Source organism: Ochotona princeps, chromosome 12 (genome assembly GCF_030435755.1).
Source record: "Ochotona princeps isolate mOchPri1 chromosome 12, mOchPri1.hap1, whole genome shotgun sequence".
Lineage (NCBI taxonomy): Eukaryota > Metazoa > Chordata > Mammalia > Lagomorpha > Ochotonidae > Ochotona > Ochotona princeps.
The window spans coordinates 70655832-70683780 of NC_080843.1; the positions used below are offsets into that span (position 1 = coordinate 70655832).

General features: G+C 50.3%; 1 protein-coding gene across 1 annotated transcript in view; it reads right to left on the minus strand.

The window, feature by feature from the left end:
• Window positions 1-12398: 12398 nt before the first annotated feature.
• LOC105942496 (MICOS complex subunit Mic19) overlaps window positions 12399-27949 on the minus strand; it is a 195211-nt gene continuing 179660 nt past the window's right edge. Inside the window, 2 exon segments of the mRNA XM_058670556.1 lie at window positions 12399-12488; window positions 13167-13302. Of these exon segments, the coding sequence (XP_058526539.1) occupies window positions 12399-12488; window positions 13167-13302 (226 nt within the window).

A 27949-nucleotide genomic window follows, 5' to 3' on the forward strand; every position in this document is an offset into this window, starting at 1 on the left:
CATGCACTGCTGAAAAAAATGTATAATCTGTGGTCTTAGGATAAAAAATTCTATAAATGTCTACCAAGTCTAGTTGTTCTAATGTTTGTACGAGCTCTGTTGTTTCTTTGTTGAGTTTTTGTTTTGTTGATCTGTCTATAGTTGTTAGCGGGGTGTTAAGATCGCCCACTATTATTGTGTGTGTATCTATGTCTCCCCTTAAGTCTGTAAGTAGTTGCTTCACGAAGCTAGGCGCATTGGAATTAGGTGCATATATGTTCACGATTGTAATTACTTCTTGATGGATCAGTCCCTTCACCAATATATAATGTCCTTCTCTGTCCTTTTTGATGTCTGTCAGCTTGAAGTCTAGGTCATCTGAGATTAGAACAGCTACGCCAGCCTTTTTTTCTCGTCCATTGGCATGAAATGTCTTTTTCCATCCTTTCACTTTAAATTTCTTACAGGATTTTCTGGTTAGATGTGTCTCTTGTAGGCAACATATAGTTGGGTGCTGTTTGATGATCCATTCCGTTAATCTATGCCTTTTGATTGGTGAGTTTAAGCCATTTGTGTTTAGAGATAATATTGAGAGGAATTGGTTTTGGGCTGCCATGAGTGTAAATGTGCAAGTGTGTATTTGCGACTATTAGAGTTTCTGATTGGTTGACTTTTCTTGTATGGATTTTAGTTGGGAGGTCTTCCCATTTGCCATCTTTGATTTTGGTTTGTATTTTTTCTTTCTGGGTTTAGCACCTTCCTGAGGAGATTTTCCAGAGCTGGTTTCGTGTTGATGTATTCTTCGAGTTTCTCTTTACTGTTGAAGTATTTGATTTCATTCTCAAATATAAATGAGAGCTTTGCTGGGTACATTATTCTTGGTTGGCAGTTGTTTTGTTTCAGGATTTGATAGGTTTTACCCCATTCTCTCCTTGCTTGGAGCGTTTCTTCTGATAGGTCGGCTGTGATCCTGATTTCCCTTCCCCTGAAAGTAATCTTATCCTTTTTTCTTACTTGTCTTAGAATGGTTTCCTTGTATTCACTTGAAGGTAGCTTGAGGACCACATGTCTGGGAGACAATTTGTTTGGGTCGTATCTACTGGGGGTTCTTTGTCCTTCCTGGATTTGTGCTGGATTTATATTTCCAATATTCTGGAAGTTCTCCTGTATTATCTCATTGAGCGCCCGTTGCAAGCCTGTCTCCTTTTCCACTCCTTCGGGAAGGCCTATTATTCTAATATTTGATTTTTTGAGGTTGTCTTTCATTTCCTGTATGGACCTATTGGCTTTCTCTAGATTTGTCTCCAACTGTTTGATGAGCTGCTGCCTTTCATTCTGATTGTCTTCCAATTCTGATATTCTGTCCTCTGCTGTGTTCATTCTGTTGGTTAGGCTTTCAATTTTGTGCTCTATATCGAGGATTCCCTTTTTGACTTGATTTATTTCTGCAGTGATATGGTTTTCGAATGCCTTAGACTCTTCCCAGCGCTTTTCACTCTCTCTGACGAATTTCATCATTAGCTTCTTAAAGTCCTTATCTGATAATTCCTCTATGTCTTCATCTTGCATCTCAGATATTGAGATTAGTTTTTGGTTGTATTGGGAGGGAGTGCTTGATCTTTCTTCTGGGTCATTGCTTTTTCTGATACTTCTCCTCATTGTGTTTTTGCTTCTTGTTGTTTTGAGATTTTAGCGGTGATTCAGCTGAGCTGGCTCTGGTTTGGGGTCTCCGGCTGAGCCCAGCAGGGCTTACTGCCTGAGTCACCAGCTGCTTTCAGGGTCTGTAGATCACAGCCCCGAGCTGGGTCAGGAGGCTTTGTGGGCCAGCCCTAGTGCCAGGCCCCTTCCCCTGTGGCTCCCTCTCAAAGGCAGTGCCCTACAGATTCACTCTGCTGAGCCGCGCCTGGGCTTTGGGTCACAAGGCTAATACAGCGGGGGTCTCTGCCTCAGTGCTGAGCCGAGACTCTCCTTCAGGGCTTGAGGTTAGCATAGCAAGGGCTCCTGCTGCTCGGAGCCTAAAATCCCCAACCCCGGCCTGTGCTGGGTTGGAAATCTCTGAGGCCCCAGTGCCAAACTCGGAAGCGCCGCTCCACTGAGGGCTGCAACACCACAGGCAGGTCTTTCCGAGCAGGCTCCTGCTGGGAAAACCTGTCTGGCCAGTTCAGCTGAGCCCGCTCTGGTCTGGCCTCTCCAGCTGAGCCCAGCTGGGGACTCAGCCCTGAAGAAGCCACTTCCTCAGCTGCACTCTCTCAAGGATGGAAGCGGATCTCTGAGAGGCACAGAGCCCTTTAGGTGAGAAGTGCCCCCACTAGTCTGCTCCTCTGCCCAGGACGTGAGGCCCTGTCGAGCGTTGCCCAGCCTCTGGGGCTCAGGGCGAGTCCAGCAACAGGATCCACTGACTCTCCCACAGCCAGTCCACAGCTCGGAGCCGATATGGGGATCTCTGAGCCCCAGTCCCACAGCGCTGCTCCTGTTCCCTCTGCACTCTCCCAGAGCCGCTGAGCAGCGGGTAGGCAAGCCTCTGGGAAATCTCCCCTGCTTTTCCTCCACTTCTGCAGGGATAATGCACCCAATGATCAGTCCAGTAGCCTCCTCTGGGGGCTCCTGCCTTCCAGGGGACTGGTGCCCCTGTCGGTGTGGGCGCCTATCCTTCCAGCCGCCTCTGTTTTCCCTGGGGCGGTTGAGCCTCTGCTGCCTTCCCCCTGCCTGGGATCGTGACTCACCAGGTTTCTCGCGGCATGCTGTATTTTCTTTCCTACTTTTTGCGGCTGTTCCTTCACGCTGTGTAGATCTTCTTGCTTTAGTGAACTCCAGTGACCTTCTCGCTCTTCTCCCTACAGTTTCGCGCCTCCTGGCCTGTTTCTCTGCTGGATCGGCTCCCCTCCTTCCCTACTCCACCCTACACCAGCTCTCTGCAGTGGGCCATCTTTTTCAGTCTTAAGAAGGTGTTCTAAAAACACAAAGGTACTGAAAGCAAGCTCCTGGCCACAGTGTCGGCACCATTCAAAGTGGATTCCCAGCTCTGGGTCTGTCTCCTGCTGCAAAGCTGGACATAAAATGACCAAGCCACTTCAGCTCAAGGTTGAATTCCATTCCAAGGCCTGGGTGGTCAGGCTAGGGAGAGGAGGGACAGGACTCTGGCAAATGCAGGCCAAGTTGAGCACATGGGGTGTGCCAGCCTGGCTTTCTGGCTTGGATGCCCATGGCAGGGCAGTGAGGAGAGCGGTCTTACTCTGCTCTCACAGTGCACAGGGAGCAGATGATGGACAGGGGCCCTGGTTACCCAGCCCTTGACCCAATCGCCTGCATTTGCAGGGAGGAACATGTGTGTGCCAGAGAACTTTGCAGCTGAGCCATGGGTACTGCCCAGCAGCAGCCTGGCTGGAAGGCTTGTCTGAGAGGAAAGGGGACCCTGCCGCAGGCCCCTCATCTTTGGGGCCCTCTGCGGTACAGCCTGGGAAGGAAGGGCAGGGCTCCGGTGGTGGTGCCCAGCAGCTACCCACTGACCTGGGCCTGCACATTTGCATTACCAAGCTATTACAGAAATGTCATTCACTTGGAATTCAGGGTTACACTGAAAGCACACAGCACCCTTGGCTGCATGACAATGACTACAGCCCAGTCAAGGTCCTCCCAGGAGAGACGAGACAGGAGAGGCTCTAGGGGGGGCGGTGGGGGGAGTTGAGCTTTTCTGCATGGCAAAATCTTTGAAGCATATGGAGGTCTCACCCAATCAAACTTGCTGCAAGACGCTGGCGGCGCTTCATTAGGTTGAGGCATAGCTGTTTTCCATTTACAATTGACTTGGTTTGAGGGCGCTTCAGGGACTGAACTTAATAGCTTCAATTTCCAACTTCCTTAACTGAAAGGCATAAATATGGCGACCGTGCCTCTGGACTCCGGAGCAGGTTTCAGGCAGCAGCGCCGCTCGGGGGTGATCAGCATGGTCTAGAGAAGCCCATGGCTTCATGCAGAAGTGTCGGAGACAGGAATGCTTTTGGGTTTAGATGCTGCTGACCCTCTCCCCTAAAACAAAGCCATTCACCTCCTTTTCTGGGGCCCTGGGAGCAACACGGACGCTGGCAGCGCCAGGCCAGGCTCCAGGTGGAACACACTGTTTCTGCTTCCGACATTGGCCGGGACGGAGGAGGAGGAAGTGGGTGGCTGGGCCTCTGGCTCCCAAGCCCCAGCGCCCTCCGGCTCTAGGTTTTGGAACATGGTGAACTTGATGGGTCCTCCAGTTGTCCCAAGCTTTGGCCACATTTCCCGGAAGAGACTCTATCAAATCAGTGGGGTGTGCCTCACTCTGGGGACTAGGGAAGAAAGCTGTTCAGTGCCCACTGTCATTAACTTAGCTAGCTTCTCATGAGCCAGGGGCTGTCCGAGGAGGAGCAGGCAGAGGCAGTGTCCTGGGGTGTGGGGAGGCTCACGGAGCCCCTCTAGCCTCTACCTCCTCCAATCAGAAGGGACAGGCTCATCTAAATCGGGATCACTCAAAGATGAAGTTTCAGGGCTGGCACTGTGGCACAGCTGGTAAAGCCTGTGCTGCCAGCATCCCACATCAGTGCCAGCTGAAGTTCTGGCTGCTTTGTTTCTGATCCAGTTCCCTGCTAATGTGCCTGGCAGAGCAGTGGATACGGGTCCGAGCGCTTGAGACCCTGTACCCACGTGGGAGACCCAGATGAAGCTCCTGGCTTGAGCCTGCCTAGTCCGTTATTGTGGCCATCGGGGAAGTGAACCAGCAGATGGAAGGCTTTTTGTCTTTCTGTAACCCTTTCAAATAATTAAATGAAACTTCTTAAAAACTGGTCCTTCATGTTGTCATGAGCCAATAATAAGAGGTCGGGATCAAAAGTTTCTGGGAGTAATATCCAGCCCTCAGTCTGAAGAACGAGCTTGTTTGAAAAGAAGAAAAAGAAACCCCTCTCTACTTCCTTCTAGGTCACGGTGGGGAGCCCCTAGCCCCGGGGTCACGCAGGGCTCACAGAATCATCTGGAAGGCCCTACCAAGGCAACTGCAGGCCGGACCCAAGATTCAGTCAATGTGCAGCACGCTGATTGTGAAGACATTAACTCTGTATAGCTCGTGTATGATTTTACAAATACCCAAAGGCCGAGAGAGAAAGGCTCCCTCATCCCTGACTCACATTTCAGCCACTGTTGCCCCTATGCCTTGTCCTGGGAGGAAGAGTCATGCCAATGCTGGGATTCTGAAGGTCACAGGGAGGAGGCAGGAGTGCACGCATGCGTCAGCTTGGGGTGACTGCGGCCAAGCACCACGGCAGGCCGTTACAGATCATGGTCTTTTGGCCCAAGGTCTAGGAGTGTTTGTAATGCCCTTGTTGCCAGCCAAGGCCTCAGGTGGCACAGAGAGATGGGCAATGCTGCAGCTCTCTCTGTGGGTCCCACCTGCCCCCACCACACCTTTTTTAAAGATTTATTTTTATTGGAAAACCAGACTTGAGACAGAAAGATCTTCCATCCACTGGCTCACTCCAGAAGTCAGGAGTTAGAAGCTCTGTCCAGGTCTCCCGTGAAGTGCAGGTCCCAAGGCCATCCGGGACTGCCTTCCCAGGCCAGGAGCATGGAACTGGGTGGGAAGTAGAGCGGCCAGGATACAAGCAGCACCCATATCGGATCCTAGAGTGTGCAAGGCAAGGATTAAGTCACTGAACCATCGTGCCAGGCCTGAATTTTTTTTATCTTAAAGACATATTTTCTATTTGAAATGCAGATTTACACGGAGAGGAGAGACAGAGGTCTTTTATCTGCTGGTTCACTCCCCAGATGGCCATAATGGCCGGAGCTGGGCTGATCTGAAGCTGAGAGCCAGGAGCCTCTTCTGGGTCTCCCATGAGTGTAGCAGCCCAATGACTTGTCTGTCCTCTACTGCTTTCTGAGACCATCAGCAGGAACCTGGATGGGAAGTGGAACCATCAGGATTTGAACCATCACTCAATATGGAATGCTGGCACTACACTTAGAGCCTTAGAATGCTATTTCCCATTCTGGCCCTCATACTTCCCTTATAAAATTTTGTATTTAAAACGCAGAGAGAAACAGAGATCTTCTATCTACTTGTTACTTCCCAAATGCCCAAACAGCAGGACCTGTGCCAGGATGAAGCTAGGAGTCCCAAACCCTAAACTCCCCATGCACTATCACTGCTGTTCCCAGGGTGTATCAACAGTTAACAGGAAGTTGGAACTGGAAGTGGAGGCAGCATTCAAACACACGCACTGGTGGGCTGCTCAGGCGTCCCAAGTGGTGTGAAAACCACGGCACCCAACGCCAGCCCTGTTGCTCCGGTTCTTACATGTCTGTCTCTGGCTCACAGAAACATGGTTCTCTGGCAAAGGCTTCTATAGCAGCATCCTGGAAAGTCTCATGCAAAGAGCTGCATGTTACAACTTCAAAAACACATATTAGAGAGAGAAAACTGCCGCCTGTTGGCTCACTCCCCAACGCCTGCACTGCCCATGGGGTTGCAGTCAGCCAGACATCAGGCCCTGGCCACGTCCTCAGGTGGGTGGCAGGGATCAGCTGCTTTCACTGTCATCTGTTTGCCTCCCAAGATGTGCACCTTCACAGGCAGCTGGAGTCAGGAGCCAAGACGTTCAAGGACATACACGGCTTCAGACTGTCGTAGAGAGTCCTGTTCACAGAGCAGCAGGCCATGACGTGAGGTTTTTAGCAGTCTGCATCTGCTTGCCACGATTAGCCAGTCCTCCCACAAACCATCAACAGTGGCAGGTTTTCTGTAATGTAGAGCTGACTTGCCAAAGAGGCGACTCTGTTCATCAGACATTGGTTGAAGCGGTAGCATCGGACCAGTTTCAAGCACTGTATCCTCTCGGCTTTGTGAGCTAACTGGCGACGAAGGGGTATTCTACTCAGTGGAGTCCCTGACAGGAATATTCCACTTCGTGAGCTCCATATAAGCCACAGCAGCCTCCCCAATCCAGACCTGCACTGCGCAAGCAACAGGAAGGCCTCCCACACGGCGGAAAAGGCATCTCCCACCCAGCCAATGCCCTCGGAGTGCTGTTCCTCTCCCCCTTTGGCGACATCACAGGGTGCAGACGCCCAGCCCAGTAGCCCGGTGCGTGGTGGCAGAAAGCTGACCCTTCCCCAGGGACTTCGCCAGCTCCACCTCATGCTCCCCAGAGCTGCGTTTCACTGCCAGCGGCAAGACTGGTAGTCTGGCACATGCCAAGCTCTTGGCTCTAAATTACAAAATGCAGCGGCACAGGAGGGAATCTGAGTTCGATGATTTGCAAACACTGCAGCAAGTCACTTTGTAAACATTTGTTTCTGTGTACCTGATTTCCCTGTTACCTGGCTGCCACTCTGATGGCGCCAACATGTGCTTCTCCCAAGGACTCCTTCATTCACACTGAACTCAGCTGCTTCTGCACCATTAAAACAAACTCGCACACACCCCAAACAAAAAGCCTTCATTAAACAGTAATCAGAGCGTCTCAGTAATTACCATAGGAGGGTCTCTCATGTCACTCAGTGTGAACATCAGGTCTACAGGTGTGTTCTCAAGTGTACACAAAGATGTCACTCGAATGCAGCCAACTCAGGCATGAGGACAAATTACAAGCTACCGTTAGGTGTTCTGGGCTGAAACCATCCCATGACAAGAAGCCCATCCGGACTTTCCCTAAACCAGACACTGGGCATGCTCTGGACTCCACAAATCAGTTCCCTGAGTAACCAGACAACCCCTTGGCTCCGATGGCCAGCCTGACCTGGTGCGGGAGGTGAGCCCGTGTACCCTTCGCCACCGCCATCTGTGTAAGAAGCGGTGGCTTGGCACGCAGGGGAGTAAGAATCCCTCAAAAGCATGTTCTACTTTTTAAAAAGGGTTTATCCGAAATAAACCAGGGCAAAGCCAGGAGCTGGGAAGTCCATCCCAGTCTCCCACACAAGTGGCAGGAACCCACGGACGTGGGCCGTCACCTGCTCCTCCTCCGGTGCATCAGGAGGCAAGCTGAGCAGGAATTCAATCCCACGCACCCCGATACGGGATGCAGGCATTCAGAGTGCTTAACCTGCACTGGCGGGAACTGAGAGATCCATTGGACAGGCGACACTTCCACAGCGTCTGCAGCTCATCTGTCCCCTTCCTCCAGGCATCTCTCCTGTGCAGCCACCGCACACCTGGCTCTTCACTGAGCTCCGAGGTGACCAGGCCCATGGTCAGGTGCTGGGGAGACTGCTACACACTCCCAGACAAAACTAAGGAATAACACTGAATAACTGGCAACATTTGACTTCTTTGCTAAATACATGATTTTTATTAAATAAGTAATATGTTCAGAATAAATTCAAAAGGAGCAAAGTATATTCCGGGAAAGGTGGTTCTGCTCCTCTCCATTCCCGGCACGGAAGGCAGTGGTGGAGGGAGCGGTTCTGCCAGTACCGGGTCTGGGAAACATCCCAGATCTTCCACAGCAGACACAATCCACGAGAGGGATAGGCTGGGCTGGGCAGGCTGGGCCATGGGGGCAAGTGCCCAGGTGGGCAGCAGCTCAGGACAGGAGGGCAGAGGATGGAGAGGCCTCATGCAGGAAGGGCGTGGCTCAGGAGGCAGCAAGAGAAAGAGTAGCACAGGAGCCAGGATGCCGTCTGAGGAAACAGACTCCGGGAGACGCTTCCCACCCAGGAGGAAGGCTGGCTGACCCCCGGGACCTGCTGCACCTGACAGTGGGGGATGTGGAGGCCCAAGGACTGGGCAGGAGGAGCATGCCAGAGACCGAGAAGGGGAGGCAGGGGTGATAGCTCAATTGGAAGCAGAGCTTCTGGGATGCTGGCACTGTGGGTGGGGGCTTCAGCTGCCCAGCACTGGCCCCTCAGGCCCTTTACAATCTCTGCAGACAGAGTGGGCAGGGCTGCCATACTCTCAGCCTTGCCCTTGTCTTCGTCCTCCCGTAAGCTAACCCTCTGCTCAGGGTCGTGAGCCCTGCCATCGCTCCCAGACAGCCGTCCTCTGGCCTTCGGGTCCGCGCTCATCCCCAGTACTCCTAGCCTTGCCTTCCCACTCCACTCCCCTCACCAGGCACAGCCCCGCACTTTCTGGGATGAAGAGCATGGTGGTGTAGCAGGAGCCTCGGGCTGGCAGTAGCAGCCTACATTTCCTAATGGAGTTTATTAGGTGGCAACGCACGTTCGTCCAAGCATGGCTGAGATAACTGCTTTTCACTTCACTGATTTTAGAGAAACGGTGAAACTGTCTCTAACCCGCATCGTTCCATGGCTTTGGCTTCCCCAGGGCTATCCAGAGTGTGAACTCAAACAGAGTGTGTAACTGTGGGAGGCCGGGCAGCAGGAGGGCCCATGGGCACAGTGACCTTCTTCCCGAGTGAGTGATGCAGGCTGCCAAGCAAAGCCCAAGGGCGGAGGTACAGGAAGTGGAGGTGCTGTTCTCCTACACCCGCTGCGAGGGTGCATGCTTGGGCTCAGTGCCCCCTGCTCCCACGCACAAAACAGCCAGGAGGCCCCCTGTGGGTCACCCAGTTCAGGCTTTTAATCTGTCAAAGAATAAAGCTTGGGTCACCACGACAGTGAGGGTGATCACACTGTTTTCCCATCAACCTTATCCTCTGGTGAACACAGAACGTTCCCCAAGAAATCAGCCAAGCTTGGGTATCTTTTCTGTTGCAGTAGTTGCAGTTGGGGAAGAGTTGAAGTGCTGAAAGTTGCTGCAGCCAGAGTCTACAAGCCAACAGGGTGTGGGTTGGGGCCCACAGGGCATGGGGTGGGGCCTAGAGAGCAGGGATAATGCATACCAGAAAGCAGGCCCTCTTTTCCCAAACAGGTGAACCAGACTGAGTGGGTTTTAGCAGTAAGATGCAGTAATCCAGTTGTAGGCTGCTTAAGGAAAGTTAGCAGGCTGAGCAGAGATGAGAGATTTAAAGACAGACGTCCGTATCCGTCTGTGCCTCGTTTTTAAATGCTCTGTCTTACAGAGCTGGCAGGCAGCTTTTACGTCTTAGAAATAATAATTGGGGCAATTTAAAATCTCTTTATCCTCATGAAGAACACATAACCTAATATACTGGAAATAATATTCTGAATGTTTCATGTCAACCGTGAGGAGTTGTTCCAGAAGAACTCAAGATTGATGAGAGTAAGTGGTCGAACAGAAAGCAGGATCGTCAGGAGGAAGAGTGTCCAGAGAACTTCCTGTCAGTGGCAGCCTCCAGAACAGTGCCCAGAGGCACGTGGCAGGCGCCTCTGCGGCTCCTGAGTGGAGTGGGCCTGGTGAGTGGGCTTACCAGAAAGGCACTACGCCGGAGCCAGCAGGGCACGGCCATGTGTAGGCAGTCTACCTTGCTCTCTGGGCCGAATGAAAGCCTAACACCGGTTGGACGGCCTGCCCGGAAAGGCCAGACAGCAGTGCACATGCGGACCAGGCAGAGCTGGGGTGGGATTGGGGGCTCACTCGTTCGGATGAACCTCACAAACAGCATGAGTGTAACGTGGTGCTCAAGGAGTACCAGGAAACACTGCAGGAGTGCTCCCTCTGGCCACCCCCCTGGAATCTTTCAATGCCACAGTTCACGCCACCCCCCTGGGATCTTCCAATGCCACAGTGCACAGCCACGCCTGTGAGCACAGGCCACAAGCCATTACTTCCCTCACTGCGTTATCACAGTGAGTTCAGGGGTCCTGTGCAAACACACCCACCACCATACCACACACCACTTAGTCTATTCTAAAATTTGGTTTTGATCTCATGAAAAGGTACACTTGGTCTAGCTGTGAACTTTACTGCCTGACTTCCCTGAGCCCCAGGGCTCTCGACTGTGAAATGGTAAAGGTAAACCCACCTCTATCTACATCTCAGGCTGCCATAAAAACCAGGGAGGAGAGCGGCTGTGCAATGACCTTGAAATCTTAAGAACTGCAGGAAGATAAGGTATGTCTGTCTCTTGGTTCTTGCCCATCACACTGCTGCCCATCTTGGGATAAAGGTTTTATGGATTCGTATCTTTAAGATTACCTTGTATTACACATTTCCTAATAAATGGATTGAAACAAATACCACCCCCTCCCCGCACTAGCTGGAACTTACTGATAAACGATTTTGCAGACTGGGGAGGGAGGGTGTTTGGAATCCTTAGCAATAATTTGATGCTTTTGGCTGATGCACTGCTTTTCAGTACAAGTAACGCAGCTGAAGAAGGAAGGTAAGAAAGGAAGCTTTTTTTTTTTTTAAAGATTTTTTATTATTATTATTATTATTGGAAAGCCGGATATACATAGAGGAGGAGAGACAGAGAGGAAGATCTTCCATCCGATGTTTCACTCCCCAAGTGAGCCGCAACGGGCCGGTACGCGCCGATCCGAAGCCGGGAACCAGGAACCTCTTCCAGGTCTCCCACGCGGGTGCAGGGTCCCAAAGCCTTGGGCTGTCCTCGACTGCTTTCCCAGGCCACAAGCAGGGAGCTGGATGGGAAGTGGAGCTGCCGGGATTAGAACCGGCGCCCATATGGGATCCCGGGGCTTTCAAGGCGAGGACTTTAGCCGCTAGGCCACGCCGCCGGGCCCAAGAAAGGAAGCTTTTACACACATGGAATCATTACATTATTCCAATTCACAAATGGCAAAGTCAAGGCCCCAAATCACAGAGCTGGTCTGGTGGGGGAAGGCTTGGATACAAACTAAACAGTGCCATTTCCTGAGGGGCTAACGCCCCTTCCCACAGAGGACAAGGACCAGGCCTTACCACGCAGACAGCACAGCTGCTTTGCCCCAGATTCCTCTGTCGTTTCCTGGAAACACACGCCACTGACGGATCTCACGAGGCCTGAGTTAGTGATGCACCCCACCCTAGGCAGGCAGAGTGGGTCCAACACTCCACGGGCTACTTCAGGCAGGCGACGGATCACAGAGGAAAGGGGGCGCTCACACACCAGCAGGGACTCGACTGCGTCCACCGGCTGACTACTCAGCTCCATCTCAACCAGAGACGCTATTACCAAGTGAGGACAGACGGGAGGTCAGCCTACAAATCCACAGTGCTGTGCCTGCTTCTTCAGACTCGAGGCTGGAGCTTGTTAAGAGCAGGTCAGAGCTGCTTTAGACAAATAAAATGCACTAACTGCATTAATAGTGCTGCCTCTAACGAAGACCTTTGAAGAATGCCCGGCTTCCTCCTAAGGACAAGTCCTGCTCTAAGTGAGGAACACGAGAAAAAGCCACAGGCTACCAGGCCTTTACAAATAACCCTTTTAATACATCTTGAGTATATTTTTTTCAAGAGTGTTACTGTTATTTTCTAGCTAGCCAGACAATACCAACCCTCTCATCAGATACTGAAAAGGTGTTAGAAATTTACTCTAAGTGGTATTATTATGACGACAGAAAATTAGACTGCAGAAAGACACGCTGTGTTAACTAAAACACTACATTAGTGGGGTGAGGTCAGTGCTGGGGCTCTTCAGCAGAGATTCCCGTCTCTCAACAACTGTCCACGATTCCTGTCTCTCAACAACCTACATCCAACCACTACAACAGCTAAATGACAGGCAATTATGTAACCTGGCAGGACGGGCAATTTGCATTAGGGTTTATCATTAGTTTTCTAAAGTATATAAATTAGAGAAAATCCAAATCCCGTGAGGACTGTACTATTCTGATCAGAAGGGTCAAGAGAAAAACGTGGTGGCTGTGGCACACGAAAGCAGTACGAATTCCTGTCCAAATCCTGTCTCTGCTGTCCCGTCCCTGGACCGGAGGACACAGCCGACCAGTCCACACGCTGAGCGCTGGGGGAGCTGCAGTTCTTTCAACCAGGCCCATGGAAGAATACCTGACCTTCATGGAGCCAAAGCTGTGTGTCTCCCAACGCAGATACTTCCTCTCTGCTGGCTTTGAATACTACTCTACAAACACACCCCTGAGAACACAACTGTCTGAGGACAAAATTTCAAGGCAAGTGGGAATGTGCGTTGAGTTCAGCAGTGCCTGTTGCAGATGGAGCTGAACACACGGAGACCACAGGCTCCTCCTCCAAGGCCCTGGAGGCAGCCACACCCTACCCAACTCCTTACAGCCCTTCTCAGTGATGATTGAATGCTTCCATCCAGCACGTTCACACACACTGGCCCAGGAAATCCTGCCCTTCAGCTCCACGGTCCGGGAGCCCTGCCCAGCCTGCCCGGCACACTCACCTGTTTGGCGTGATTGACACACTGCATGTAAAGGTTGGCCAAAGCAGAGCAGCTGAGCGTCTGGCGGCTGTTCTGGCGGTAGCACTGGAGAATTCTGGCCTGCAGGTCAGCACAGACTGGGTGATATTCATACCGCCTAAGGACACAAACAGAGACCACTCAGACAAAGGGCCTTGACTTAGAATACAGATCAAAGCTAGAGAACATATAAAACACTAAATAAGGTGCAAATGTTGCAGGTGCAGAAAAAACCAATCATTTTCTTCAGGACTTTAAAAAGGATATATCTAGACCTGGTGGTGGTAGCCTAGCAGCTAAAGTCTTCACCTTGCACACACCGGGATCCCGTATGGGTGCTGGTTCTAATCCCGGCAAACCCCGCTTCCCATCCAGCTCCCTGCTTGTGGCCTGGGAAAGCAGTTAAGGACGGCCCAAAGCTTTGAGACCCTGCACTTGCGTGGGAGATCTGGAAGAAGCTCCTGGCTCCTAGCTTCGGATCAGCGCAATTGTTGCCACTTGGGGAGTGAATCATTGGATGGAAGATCTTCCTCTCTGTCTCTTCTCTTCTCTATATCTGCCTTTTCAATAAAAAATAAATAAATCTTAAAAAAAAAGATATATCCAGGGCTTGGCATGGTAGCCTAGTGGCTTAAATCCTCTCCGTGCATGTGCCAGGATCCCATATGGGTGCCGGTTTAAGTCCCAGCTGCTCCACTTCCCATCCAGCTCCCTCCTTGCAGCTTGGGAAAGCAGTGGAGGATGGCCAAAGTCTTGGACCCTGCACCCTAGTTGGTGACCCAGTGGTTGGAAGATCTTTGTCTCTATATCTCCTTTTCTTTGTAAATCTGACTTTGCAATAAAAAAAATTTTTTTAAAGAGATATAAAAAATTATTTCCAGAATAAAGATGTATACAAGGTAAATTAATTTGATGAGATTGCATGTATGAACTGCCACCGTGAGTCACCTCGGGACACTGTAGCCCCAGCACGTGAATGGTGCCAGCTCTGTTCGGCTCGGTCGGCTGTGCCAGCACCTGTCAGGTGCAGCTCTTCTCTTCCCCCCAGGGACTGACGGCCTGGTTTTTCTCCCAATATTCACTGTCTAAGGTATCTCCTATTCTCACATCCTGATTCAAGCAATGACCTCCAACTCCTGATTCAAGCAATGACCTCCAACTCTGCGCTCGCATCGGACTACCGGCCAGTCTGTCCGCATCTCTCTCCACCACTTTCTAAGCAAAACACAAGGTCAACAAACAGAGTTCTTGCCTACCAGGCTCCTGCCCTCTCTTGTCCCTTCATTCCCTACCCAGAGCTGAGACCCTGAACCAGCAGTCTTCCCACTAACAGCACCAAACTGCGTTCTCTCCCTACCCTGCTTACAGAAACACGCTCATGTCTTCATGTCCGCCAGGCCTTCCTGCACTCATCACCATGCCTATGGACCTGGAAGACACTTTCTCACTGCAACCCTCACAGCGCTGAGCAGTTCTTGGCTCCCTCCAAGAGTCACCATTCCCTGTGGGACAGCCCTGCCACTGCCACCTGCCCTCTCGGATGAGCCTGGAATGCCATGCCAATCTGGTGGATCTGGGCAGCCATTGTGTACTGGAATACTGATGCCACAGACACTGCCCTGAACTCCCTGAGTCCTCGGCTTAAATAAAGACACTCTAGAGAAGCCAGACCATCAATGTACTGAATGAATACAAATGAGTGTTTAAAAATTCCCAGAGTGAAAATTTTCCTATTTATACTTTAAGGTCTCAGAATTTTAGATTGCTTCTCAGTGAATACACTATTCCAAAGATAAATGTTTCTAAAATGCTCACATTGTCCCACTTCAAAAATCATAATGGCAAGACAAAAATCACATAAATGAAGACAACAGAAAACAAAATATCTTTGCTAAAATAGCATGTGGAGTTGTATTAAAAGGACCACATACACACAGGGAAAATGAATGATAGTGACCTTTTTAATCTACAAGTTCTTATTTTTTTTAAATTAGCTTTGTTTGACGCAAGAATCTTCCTTCCTATCGGTTCATTTTATAAAATTTAAATTTGTTATTTCCATTGTAATCTTGAAATAGCATTATTTAAAATTTAATGGGTTCTATGAAAACCCCTGGAGGACACAGGGAATATTTCCCATCAATAAGGAAACCTTTGGGTGACGATCTGTCTCCTCGCTACTTTTATCCAACACACTAACCTAATGTATATTTAGCTAGAAGAGAAATGCAAGCCAAGTTACTGGTCCCTGAAGGATTTGATTTCCTCCGACCCACTAAAGAACAGAATGCAGGAAGAAGAAAGGAGGTCCACAAATTTTACATAAGTCTTTACTTTTTCATTCATTACCTTATTGTTCTGTCAAATACCTATGAAGAGAATTTAAATCCAATCCCAGAAGTTTCGATTCTTTTTAGGATTTCTAAGTTCAGATAGCTGGGAATTTTCTGGACACAGCTTTCCCTAATCCTCTCCGATGCACATCAGCATTTACAAGGGGTCAGCTGAGACAGAGGTGGTCGGGCAGTTGGCACTGACTGATTATACTAGGGCCCACACCTGGATAAAGACTGAATGAAATATGGTTAAGCGACAGGTGAGAGGAATCCAGTAAATCCTGCTTCCAAGGCCTCAGCGGATGGGCTGGGGAGAAGCAGAGGCTGGAATAAACCCGCCCACAGGAGGCCGTCCCCGCTGGCCCTGACACCGGGTGCAGCGGAAGGGCTGGAAGAATGAGCGCCCAGTGTTGTCCGTCAGAAACAAGACCTTTCCAGTGGGATCATTCCCTTCAGACCATGGACTTCTTCGAAAGACGTAATTTAAGTTGTAGGTGAGCATTAACCCTGAGATAATCTATTATTATGCAAGTTGAAGTCCATGAGTTATTTATGATTTGAAATGTGTCAAAATATACTTTTATCACCATGAATCCAAGCCACTCATTTCCAGGGCCCTTGATTTCTGGTCTGGCCGCTGGGGTACGTGTATGCGTGCACATGCAATCCCCCGGAATCCTTTTGTACACATTTCAACCTGTACTGATGATGGGATGGGCAGAGTAGGGGCAGAGCAGTGGAAATGAGCATAACTGCCCACCAGTTCCTGGAGTAGACTCCGGTACATTCTTCTTGGATTCATCTGTTAAAGACAATACCCTGCCTCGCTATTGATCTAGGATGCTTGCTATGCCGCCCTAATGCAGTATTTTCACACTGGGAAAATGCTAAACGAGATTACCAGCTAACATTAGCAGGCCATAAAGCACAAGCCATGGAAAAGGTTTCCACGACGTTTCCAAGATGTGTTATGGTAAACCCACCACACAGCCATGGAGTCAGCAACTGACTCACTGACTGCTCTCTTCTCAGCTGGGAGCAAATAACAGAAGGCAGAAATCAAGGCTCCTGTGAAGGGAAATTAAGTCTTCAGCTGCAGAGGAGTTTTCAACAATGTAACTGCACTGGATGTAAGGAAGGTTCTAAGTTAATGGTGAACTGCAGCTTTAACTGAACAATGAAACACACAGACCCAGAGAACTCAGAACAACGGTGGAGACGTAGCGGCTACACTAAAACTTGCTTAGCCAAAGCGAATTGGTAGAATACACTGACCTTTGAAAATACACATTGATCAAAAACAATTAAGAAAAAAAAATGCAGTTCTGTGATCACTTGAAATGACAGGACATTCAAGGGCCTACCGTGGGCATGGCTTTCTTTCTCTGTAAGATCTATTTTACTTCTTTCAAAGGTGGAGCTACAGAAAGAGGGAGAAACAAGACATATTCCATCTGATAGTTCATTCTTTTTCTTTTTTAAGCTTTATTTTATTTATTTTTATTGGAAAGTCAGATACACAGTGAGGAGGAGAAACAGAGAGGAAGATCACTCCCCAAGTGACCACGATGCCAGAGCTGAGCCGATCCAAAGCCAGGAGTCTGGGGCCTCTTCTGGGTCTCCCACATGGGTGCAGGATCCCAAGGTCTTGGGCCATCCTCGACTGCTCTCCCAGGCCAAAAGGAGGGAGCTGGATGGGAAGTGGGGCTGCCAGGATTAACCAGCGCCCATATGGGATCCCGGTGTATGCAAGGTGAGACTTTAGCTGCTAGGTGCCAGGTCTGACAGTTCGTTCTTCAAATAGTTGCAACAGCCGGGGTGGGGCTGGGCCAGTCTGGAGCAAGGAGCCAGTATCTGAATGCTTCATCCATGTCTCCAAGCACTTGGTGTGTCTTCTGCCACTTTTCCAGGCACATCAGTAGGGAACTGGGTCGCAAGTGAAGCAGCCAGGACTCAAACTGGCATCTGCATGGGATGCTGGCTTTGCAAGCCGCCACCAAGCCACTGAGCCACAAGGTTGGCCCATCTCTGTTTATTTCTTGTACTCCTCCTCTTGCTTCCCCTCCTCTTCCAAGCTCTAGCAGCCTGCTCGCCACAGAATCCTTCCCATCCCCAAAGGCTGCCGACAGCAGGTGGAGGCAGCATTCGCCCCAAAACTCTGACCTGAGCGCCAAATGAAAAGCAGCACATCCTGGCAAAGATTCTGCAGTTGGCAAAGCATTTTGGTGGCTTTGTTTACAGGGCATGGAAGCAAATAGATTCGTGATTTTTTTTTCACAAGTCCATTTTTTTTCTGACAAGTCCCATTGTAGAACTTGGGAAAAAGTGAGGAAAACGAACAAAAACTATACCACCATTTCTGAGATTTCCTTTGGAAACACTTGTTATAAACTGGGTTAAATACAGAACACTGAAGGTGAGTTTAGCAGAGTTCATAACTTACTCCTTAAAGCCCCAAATGCACTGCTAGAACAGCCGGTGACCATAAGCAGGAAGCTGGAGTGGAAACAGACCAGCTAGGACTTGAACCGGTGGCCACACGGGCTGTCAGCGGCACAGGAAGACACCGTGTCATGGCGGTGGCCTCTCGGAATAACTTCCACTTGATGCTCAGCCTTTACGATTTTCTCTTTTACTAGTGGCATTTGTAACCTCTCTACTGCTTTATTGGTTGAAATGTCCAAGAAAGAGAAAATCGAGAAATTGGTTCTGGCCAACAACCAGATTCGGAGGGCAGAGTGTTGCCCAGACGGGGAACACAGGAAGCAGTAAGAACGTGTGGGAAGGGGCAGCACTGAGGCATGACAGCCACTGTCTGCACATTAGCACTGGATATGGCTTATGCGGGGGTCGGTTCTGACCCAGCTCTCTGTAACGTGCCTGGGCAAGTGAAGAACAGCCCAAGTGCTTGGGCTCCTGCACCCACGTGGCCAGCTGGATGGGGCTCCTGCCTGACACCTGGCCTGGACTCAGGCACTGTGTTCAAGCACCCACGTGGCCAGCCGGATGGGGCTCATGCCTGACACCTGGCCTGGACTCAGGCACTGTGGTCAAGCACCCATGTGGCCAACTGGATGAGGCTCCTGCCTGAGGTCTTGTCTAGATTCAGCCACTGTGGTCAAGCCCCCACGTGGCCGACTAGATGAGGCTCCTGCCTGAGGTCTTGTCTGGACTCAGCCACTGTGGTCAAGCCCCCACGTGGCCGACTGGATGAGGCTCATGCCTGACGCCTTGTCTGGACTCAGCCACTGTGGCCACTTGGAGAGTGAACCAGATGACGGATGACCCCCATCTCTCCATTTCTTTCTTTAGCTTTCAAATAAAATAAAATATTTTTTGAAAAGGAAAGATATTGGGAAGCAGAATAATCTACCAGAATTAGAGGGGAATTCTGGAGGAAAGAGCGATAAGGAGTCAGGAACCAGAATTGCTCAGACAGAACAAAGGCAGAGGAGCTGTGCACTACGTCAACCCGAGATGGGGTCTCCAAAGAGTCTGATCCTGGGACCTGAAGGGATGTCACCCCTCTGCTCTGACCCCAGGGTCCCCAGAGTACATCACCCCCTCTGCTGCCCACACTTTTTGCAGGAGAATCCTCAGATTCAGAGGAAGCAGAACTGGATGGCAGCCAACACAGGTGATTCCAGAAACACCCGAGGCAAGGTACCAGACCTGGCAATCTCCTAGGGTTTTAGGCAACAGATGTTTGCAATGAACCTAAGATCTTCCATGCAAATTGAACCAAACACTAGACTGAGCCTTCTGGTGATCTTCGCAGAGCTGGGACACACTGCTGTTCTGCAAACACCATCCTACCACAGTCAGAATGCAGGCTAACAGATGCGGGCAGCCCTGCTTCAGGGGGCGGAGGCAGCATTCTACGTAGACATGTTTGAGGACACACATTCATGCAAAACTGCTAGTTTTAGGTGCTAAAAAGTTTTCTAAAAGAATTACTGTTTAGGATGGATTTTTTTCATGCCTGTTCTCAACTGGGGGCTGACGTTGGGGCTGAGAAGTCTGGTGAAATCCCATCTGTCCAAGCACAAGAACACGTCTCGGCACCCTTCCCCACTCCTACAGTGATCAAATGGAAGAGGGAGCTTCTCGTATCACCATGTCAAGAACAGCTTAACTTCGAAATCCTGAAACTTCACATATCGACGAGGACTGTGACATATTCTAAAAAAAAACTAGGTTAAGACTAAAATTTAAGCCTGTAGAGAAGCAGTGTGTTACATTATGTTACGTGATAACTCTTTTACACTACAGTTTAAAAGCAAGCTTCAAATTCCAGATACACATCGGAAGAAGCGTGTCTAGCTCTCTCAACAAGAATTGCCAATATATTTGTTTTCGTGACAAGTAAAAGTGGGGTGGGGAATTCGTTGTGCTGATTCGCCCTTTAAGTATCACAGGGCTAAAAATGAGTGAAGGGGGCTGCAGCCGGGAGTCTGCCTTGCACCTGTGTTTCAGTTGCTTACACACAGCCACTGCAAGGAGGAAGCGTACACCAGGCCATGCCAGAAAACCTCCACGGCACGAGGCTTCCTGGTGGAAAGAATGCCCCATGAACAGCACTATGGCGGGCAGTGCGGAGTGGGAGTGCAGGCCGTGCAGAGACGGGACACTATGTTCACCTCCCCCCAGGAGGAGAAAGGCATGCTTAGAAAGGTCAAGATGACACTGCCAGTGGAGGCATCAAAAAAACCACCCAGCGCCAGTGCTGGGCTCAACAGGCTCATCCTCGGCTGCAGCACCAGCATCCCATATGGTGCCGGTCTGGGTGCCTGCTGCTGCACTTCCCATCCAACTCCATGCTGGCCTGGGAAAGTAGCAGAGGATGGTTCAAGTCCCGGAGACACTGTACCTGTGCAGGAAACCCCAAGAAAGATCCTGGCTCTTGGTTTTGGATCAACTCAGCTGCGGATGTTGTGGTCATCTGGGGAGTGAACCAGTGGATAGAACATCTCTCTGTCTCTCCTTCTCGCTGTAAATCTGTCATAAAGAAAGGAAGGAAGGGAAGAAGGGAGGGAGGGAGGGAGGGAGGAATGGTCCAGCCAGAGCAGAAGGATGAGGAGGTCAAAAAGCAGCAGAATGTTGGGGACCAAGTGGTGTCCAAGCACTTGGGACATTAAAGAATGGGCTGGATATCAGGAGGCTCAGTTGGAAGTGACCCTGTACCCACCCCGTACACACACGAGTGGTGATCTGGCTTTTATGGCACCAAACAGAGAATCCCGAGCTTCATAGAGACAATAATGAAGGTGGAGGGCAGTCGGCAATGCATCCGTGTTTCACATCCCACCGACTCTGAGAAAGAGACTCTGAAACTGCTGAAGCTGCAGGCCAAGGCCTTGGTCGGAAACATGCAGATCTCAAAAGTCTAGAGGATTCCTCACCCATGAACTCCTTACAGGTTGGCCCCTGTCCTCCCTCTCCTCACTGCAGCTCCTGAAGCTGGGGTGAAGGTGGGTCTCAGCTGGCTCTCCTGTCTCCCGCTGCATGAGCTCAGGTTTCAACAGGCTCTTCCACAAAACACACAGGTCCCTGAAGCCAGGGACTAGACTCCTGATCCTCTTCCAGTGCCCTGAATTTGGAGAACTCCATCGCAAGCACTGACAGGAAACCTCTGGTTTATTCTTCCCATCTTCTCATCCATTCCAGACTCACCTTCCAATGTTAGCAGCAGTGAACCATTAGCTCAGCATCAGGCAGGGCGCGTGGGCTTCTGTGCTGTGATCGCCATGAGGCTGGCAGGTGTTCTTTGAAATGCCCTTCACCGCCAGCCTTCCCTGTGTCCCCTAGCATCCCTGGAGCCAAAGCTGGCAGCTCAAGTGGATGCCATTACTGCAGCCTCCAACCTGTCTTCCTGTTCTAAGCTGCCTCTCTTTCCTGCTCCCCAACATCAATTCCACTCAGACCAGAGGCCGGAAAGTGCCAACCTTTCTCCACAGTCAACCAGGATTCCTCCTCCTTCCTTTCCTTCACCTCCCAAGGGGACCCAAGTTCACTTCCCAAACTCCCCAAATTCCTCGTCTCCTCACGAGCTATCACCTTGTGGTGCCAGGTGGAAGTACCCATGGAAACTTGTACTAAACCCACTGTTTACCTATGCTGGCCCCAGAGTGATGCAGATGGTGACATTCGCAGGGCCATTTTTAAACACAATCTGGTACAAACCAGTACCCGACAGCCAGAGAGCACAGCGACATGTACTCCTAAGGCCAGCTCCCGGCTCGGGCTACAGAGGAAAGCATTCGCTGGGCTGATTTCATGTTTCACTTGTGAGAAACAAGAGCATGATCTACTGCAGTGGTAAGTGTCCACAGGAACTAAGTTCACGTCCAGAGGCTGAACACAGAGCTTTCTTACAGGGGCTCAACCAGCCACTGTGCACAGGACGCCTTGTATCCTCAAAACTCAGAATATTATAAATACCAACCTTCTCATTCCCTGGAAATCAGATGGCCTCTTTTGCATTCTGAAGATAGATATGTTTAAGGAAACAGAAAAGGAAAAGCAGAACTTCGAATTTTGAGTTGCCAATAAACTATATTTTAGCTCCAGCATTAAGCATTAATCATATATGGAACACTGTCTTTTCATACTTGATATCCCAGACACAGAATGCAAAGATTCAAAGAAAATACACTTTCAAAGAGTTTTATAGCTAACACATGTGAAATGTGTATCTGGTCACATTGTACACCCACACAGGAACTCCCCTAGACTACAAACTCCCCTGTTTTCTGTGTTGTTCTGGTTAACTGCAGTACTCAGTGTCAGCGTCCATGGAGTCTCTAGGTCCCAACACATCCCATCTCACCCTCTCATGCTACACAAATGGAACTAAAGCATCATGTAGAGGACAGGCAAGATTCAGAAACTGGCTTAACATCAGAGGCTACTGCTGAGACTAAAAGGAAGCAGACCAGGCATGAAGCAGACAAGCACGATGCATCTCCTGCCATGCGGAGCGGACGGTGCCCGAGTGTCCCCACGTGAAGGCGTGACGAGGCGCCAATGCAGGCCTCGCACTGCAGCTCGCAGTTCCCGTCTGGACTGGATTCCCCATGCTGAGCTCCACTAGCTTCACGCCTCCCTAAGGGTCCTGACTTGGCCCCATGAATCTAAGCCATGACAGAGTCCCCTACGGATGTCTGCCTCACTACCACGCCTTCACACAGATCCCCAGTGAGTGCTTCTGGAGAAAAACCACAAAACCAGGAAAATGGGAATGACTACAAATTCATACGTGGACACCAAATCCTTCCCCCAATGTCATCTCATTTTGGTTCAAATCACTTCCCCATTACTATGATTATTTATTCTGTCTTCAAATTTCTCAAAAATCTGACCCCATTAGTTCCCCTGTCACTCTAGGCCAATGACGCAAGCTATCTTTACTTTGGAGAAAATCCCTTTACACATACATGAATCCAACTCTGACATCCTCCCACACCATCTTCCAGTTTGATTCTTGCTGATTCTTGCATCTCCGATAGCTTTCTCAATCTGAGCATTCCTACCAGCACACCAGTGTTCTCCAGGAACTGTTTGCCATGATGAAATGACCAATGCAGTGGCCACACACATGGTTACTAATACATCACAGAAGACGCATTTTTAAGGTACATAATTTTAATACACTTCACTCTAAACAGTCACATATAGCTAGAGGCTACCAAGTTGTGGGTGTATGGTTCTACAGGCTAGGCCAGTCTGTGGCACATGCTGGCACGAGTGCTGCATTCCAGGACCAGGTTCAAGCCAGGTTGGCTTAGGTCTGCAACACCTGCCATTTCAAATGAAGGCTGGGGACGGGGGGCTGGTGGGGGTGAGCTGAGCCAGGCTGCAGTACCTGCCAGCAAACATCCCAGACCAGGGGTGAACCATGTCAGATGTGCTGCAGTACCTGCTGGCACACGCAAGACCCAGGCCTGGGACTGGGCCTGGTAGGGGAACACCAGGGACTCCCTTGTTAGGCCACTGCTTCCACTGGTGTGCATGAGAGCTGGGACCAGGGCTTGGGACTAGGGTTAGACTAGGCTGGGCTAGGCTGCTGCACCTGCTGGCACATATGAAAGCCAGAATGTGTGTGGGCTGGTGGGACTAGGCAATAGCACCCACTGACAAGTGCTGGGACTGGGTGTTAAGACATGTCAGGCTGGACTGCAGTACCCCCCGGCAAGGTGACAGGAACTGTGGGTACTCTACTGCAAGGCTACAGCTTCTGCTGTTGAGCACAGGAGCCAGAGCTGGGGTTGGAGTCGGGTGGATGAGGCGGTAGTACCTGTCGGCATTTCAGTGGGCCTGCTCTGGGGGTGGCTGGGCTGAGCTAGGCCATCACACCCATAACTGTGCATGAGAGCTGCTTGGGATGCAGGCAGGACTGGGCTAGGCCATAGGAGCACATGCCAGCAGATGCCAGCGCACGCCAAATTTGGGGCTGGGGCAGGCCTGCTGGGGGTTACTGGGGGTTGTCCTGACTTGGCTGTGATACCTGCTGGTATACATAAGGACTGGGCCTGTGGTGGGCTGGGGACAGTACTACCCAGGCAGCTGTATCCAGCGGTTATGTGCAATGGCTGGTGCAGGTGACAGATCAAATCTGACCCTGCACTGCTGATGGACACAAGAGTCAGCGGGAGGTCACTCCAGGGGAAGTTTCTTGGGGGGACATCCCCACTTGGATCATTGGACTTGATTCCCAGCCACAGGGATGTACTGGGACTGGGCCTCCTCAGCTGTGGAGGCCTGTGCAGTGGACAGCAGGCCCTGACGCACACAGGGACATGACAGCCAGCTCATCTAGGCTGGCGAGGGATGATGACTGCCTCATCAGAGGATGGAAAGCAGAACAGGTTAGACCACTCTCCTGGCCAAGCTTTGGGTAACAGCCTGGGAACACTTTCCTACATCAGGGTCTTGAAGGTGTCATCAAATGATTGCCCTCCATCCCCAGGTGTTCATGTAGTTTGACAGCAAGAGCGACCTCCTCCCCTTCGTGCTGGAGGAAAAAAAAAAAAAGGTAGGAAACATTTGTCCCACCTTCCTCCATCTCTCGAATCTCCCCATTTTAATCAATGGTCCACATGGGTGGGTATCCCTCTCAACTCTGTAAACAGTATTAAAAATAAAATAAAATAAATTTGAATGAGAAAAAGGCCAAAAAAAAAAAAAAAAGTAAGGCTCCAGCACACATGCTGTTCCAACAGCCACTGCTGCTTCCTCACTTTCCACCTGCACCCTGACGCTCGACACTCACCTGTCCAATGGAGCGGTTCAGCTCCTGCTACAGTCAGGGACCGGCCGGTGCATAAGTCCATGGACCGCTAACAGACACCTTACAGAACAGGCAGCGCATGTCAGTTCCAATGATGTGCCTCTTTTCAGGGAAGACTTTTCCTGGTCTCCACAGGCCTGAACCCACCTGCCTCTTCCTCGTGGCTCTCTGGCTCATCTAACAGCTCTCGTACTACTGGAGCTCATCAGGTCCTGGGCCTGGATCACTCTGTTCTCCCTCTCCAGAGGTTTCTCAAAGATTTTCACAGCTTTGCACGCCAACTGTGTCCCAGTAGCTAGCAGGTTTGTGTCTCCAGCCCAACTCTTGCATGTAATTCTAATCTTTCTTACCCATCAGCCTGGATGGACCCTGCAGGTGCCAGGGTATGACTTTTCATCGGTTTCCAGTGTCTCAGCTTGTTGTTCTCCAGGAAATGCTTAGCATACAGTAGGGTTTACTAAGTGGAGCTGCTATTATTATTCCAACTAGAACATTTCTGAAGGTTATTCTGGGACTTGTTTTCATCCTAATTCCAAAGGAAAATGGGTTTGTGCTTTCAACAAACCAAAGTATTAGAACATAACCCATCTGAGAGCTGGTGGGGGCTCCTGCAATCTGAAGCTGCCCACACAGTGTGCAGGTGGTGGCGAAAGAAGGTTGCTGAAAATGTTTTGGATAAAGGAGTCAAAGAGCTCTGCGCCTGCTACCAATCAAACCTTTAGCAGGAGGCAGATAATTAACATAAACCTGCCTTTTCTTCCCTCCGCACCAAGTTCTCAGGGGAGCCACTGTGCTTCCTGTGAATAAACGGAATTGAGTTAAAGTGATCACGCTGGGCACAGATCTGCCCACTGATGGGGGCATGGCTGCCACTTGCGACCAAGCAGGAAGGGGAACATGACAGAATGGATGGCAAGCTGCTTTAAATTGCTTTAATACCACCAACACCTGTCCAACACACGTTGGGCATTTGCAGAAGAATAAACAGCATGCAGTTAGAGTTCTCTCACCGTTAAGCCAGTACTCCTGCAGGCCAGAAGCTGGGTGAGGTTCAGGTTCTTTGCTGTCATAAATGTCGCTCTGTAAGGTCAGGCTGGCGGTCCTGAGCAGGGGGAAGAGAAGGGCCGGCGTGCCCTTTTGCTGTGAGGGAGTTCTTCCCCTCCTCCGCCCTGAGAGCTCTCAGTCCCAAGGATGTATCAGCAGAAACAAGAAGCGGGGCAGGCGTCGGGGTTCTCAGATCATTCCCTTTCCAAAGGTTCTAGATGGGCAGGTCATGACATAGGGAACAGGCCCTGCAGTCTGGTTCCCAAGCACAGATCAGGAAAAGCGGGTCAGAACATGCACTGCAAGGCTGGGTGCAGAGATCACCCCCATAGAGGCAGAGATGGCCTTGTCTGGGCTTGAGTGGTCTCTGCGAAGCATGGAGGCGTGCAGCCTGACACAGCAAAACCAAAGAGTGTTGAAAAGTCACTTGGCCAGCAGGAGTGGGGCCAAGGTTGTGATGCAGCGTGTTAAGCTGCTGCCCGCCACACTGGAGCCCCATGTGAGAGTCAGCTGAGTCCCAGACAAGCTGCTTCTGATCCAGCTCCCTGCCAACGCGCCGAGGAATGCAGCAGGAGGCGGTTCAGGCGCTCTGGCCCTGCCAACCACACGCAGGACCCAGATGGAGTTTTGGGCTCTTGGCTTTGCCTGGCGGCAGTCATTGAGAGAGTGACTAACAGATGAAAAATCACTTTCTCAGCCTTTCAAATAAATAAGTCTTTTACAAATATAAAATAGATTAATAATTACATATTACTTGATGCTATAAAGTGCTTGGAATATAGTTCTACTGTACCATGATCATTACATATATCATATAAAATGGCTATACAGGAGAACATATGAAAAACTTTATCAAAGTTTGTCAACATGAGGATAGTTTATGATACTAACTTCTATCAAATAATGTCAAATCCCTCACATTCAGATCTGTAATATGAACTACAAGCACCAACAGGGAGCTTGACAATACTACTTAACAACTGGAGCTTTTCTTATGTGCATCACTTAAGAATGGATTTATTCAAAATCTTATTTCCCTATTTTTTTTTAAAGATTTATTCATTTTATTACAGCCAGATATACACAGAGGAGGAGAGACAGAGAGGAAGATCTTCCGTCCGATGATTCACTCCCCAAGTGAGCCGCAACGGGCCGATGCGCGCTGATCTGAAGCCGGGAACCTGGAACCTCTTCCGGGTCTCCCACGCGGGTGCAGAGTCCCAATGCATTGGGCTGTCCTCAATTGCTTTCCCAGGCCACAAGCAGGGAGCTGGATGTGAAGTGGAGCTGCCGGGATTAGAACCGGCGCCCATATGGGATCCCGGGGCTTTCAAGGCGATGACTTTAGCCGCTAGGCCACGCCGCCGGACCCTTATTTCCCTATTTGTAAACATGAGATTGTATTTCAGAAATGTGCTGAAGGTAACTGTTTCTGCATGTATCACAAATGATAAGCAACATGCAATGTTAAGAGAGTTCCTTGTTTATTACAAAGGAACTGGCAGGTCAGACTGCACAGGAACAACAGTTTTCTAACCTGCGTTACCTCCTGTAGACGCCCAGGCAGTCAGCTCACCCGCTGCAGGAGCAGGAACGGGCTCTCCAGACACCCAGGCAGTCAGCTCACCCGCTGCAGGGGGAGGAACGGGCTCTCCAGACTCCCAGGCGGTCAGCTCACCCACTGCAGGGGAAGGAACAGGCTCTTCCTCTAGGAGTCTTTCCCTCTAATTCCCTCCCTCTCCTCTAGCTGAGGCAAAGTAAGGGGTGAACAGGCTTCTGGGTATGCAGGGAAAGCAAGAGCCAGAAGGTATAAGGGAGAAAGTCCGACTCTTGCTGCTTGTCATGGACAGGCGTCACCCATTGACCCCGAAGCCCCAGGCTGTGCCTGTCACACCCTCAGAGTCCTCTTCTACAAAGTATGGCAGCCAAGCTCCAGTACCAGCTGGAGTCAGGTCCTGAAACCAAGTGAACTGGCCTTCCCTTGCATGAAATTTGCCCTTAGCACTCAACTCGAACACTGGGTCATTCTGTGATGTTAAAATTCACAAGGGCCTGATTCTTTTCTAATACTGCCTCATATAAAAACCTAAGGTTTT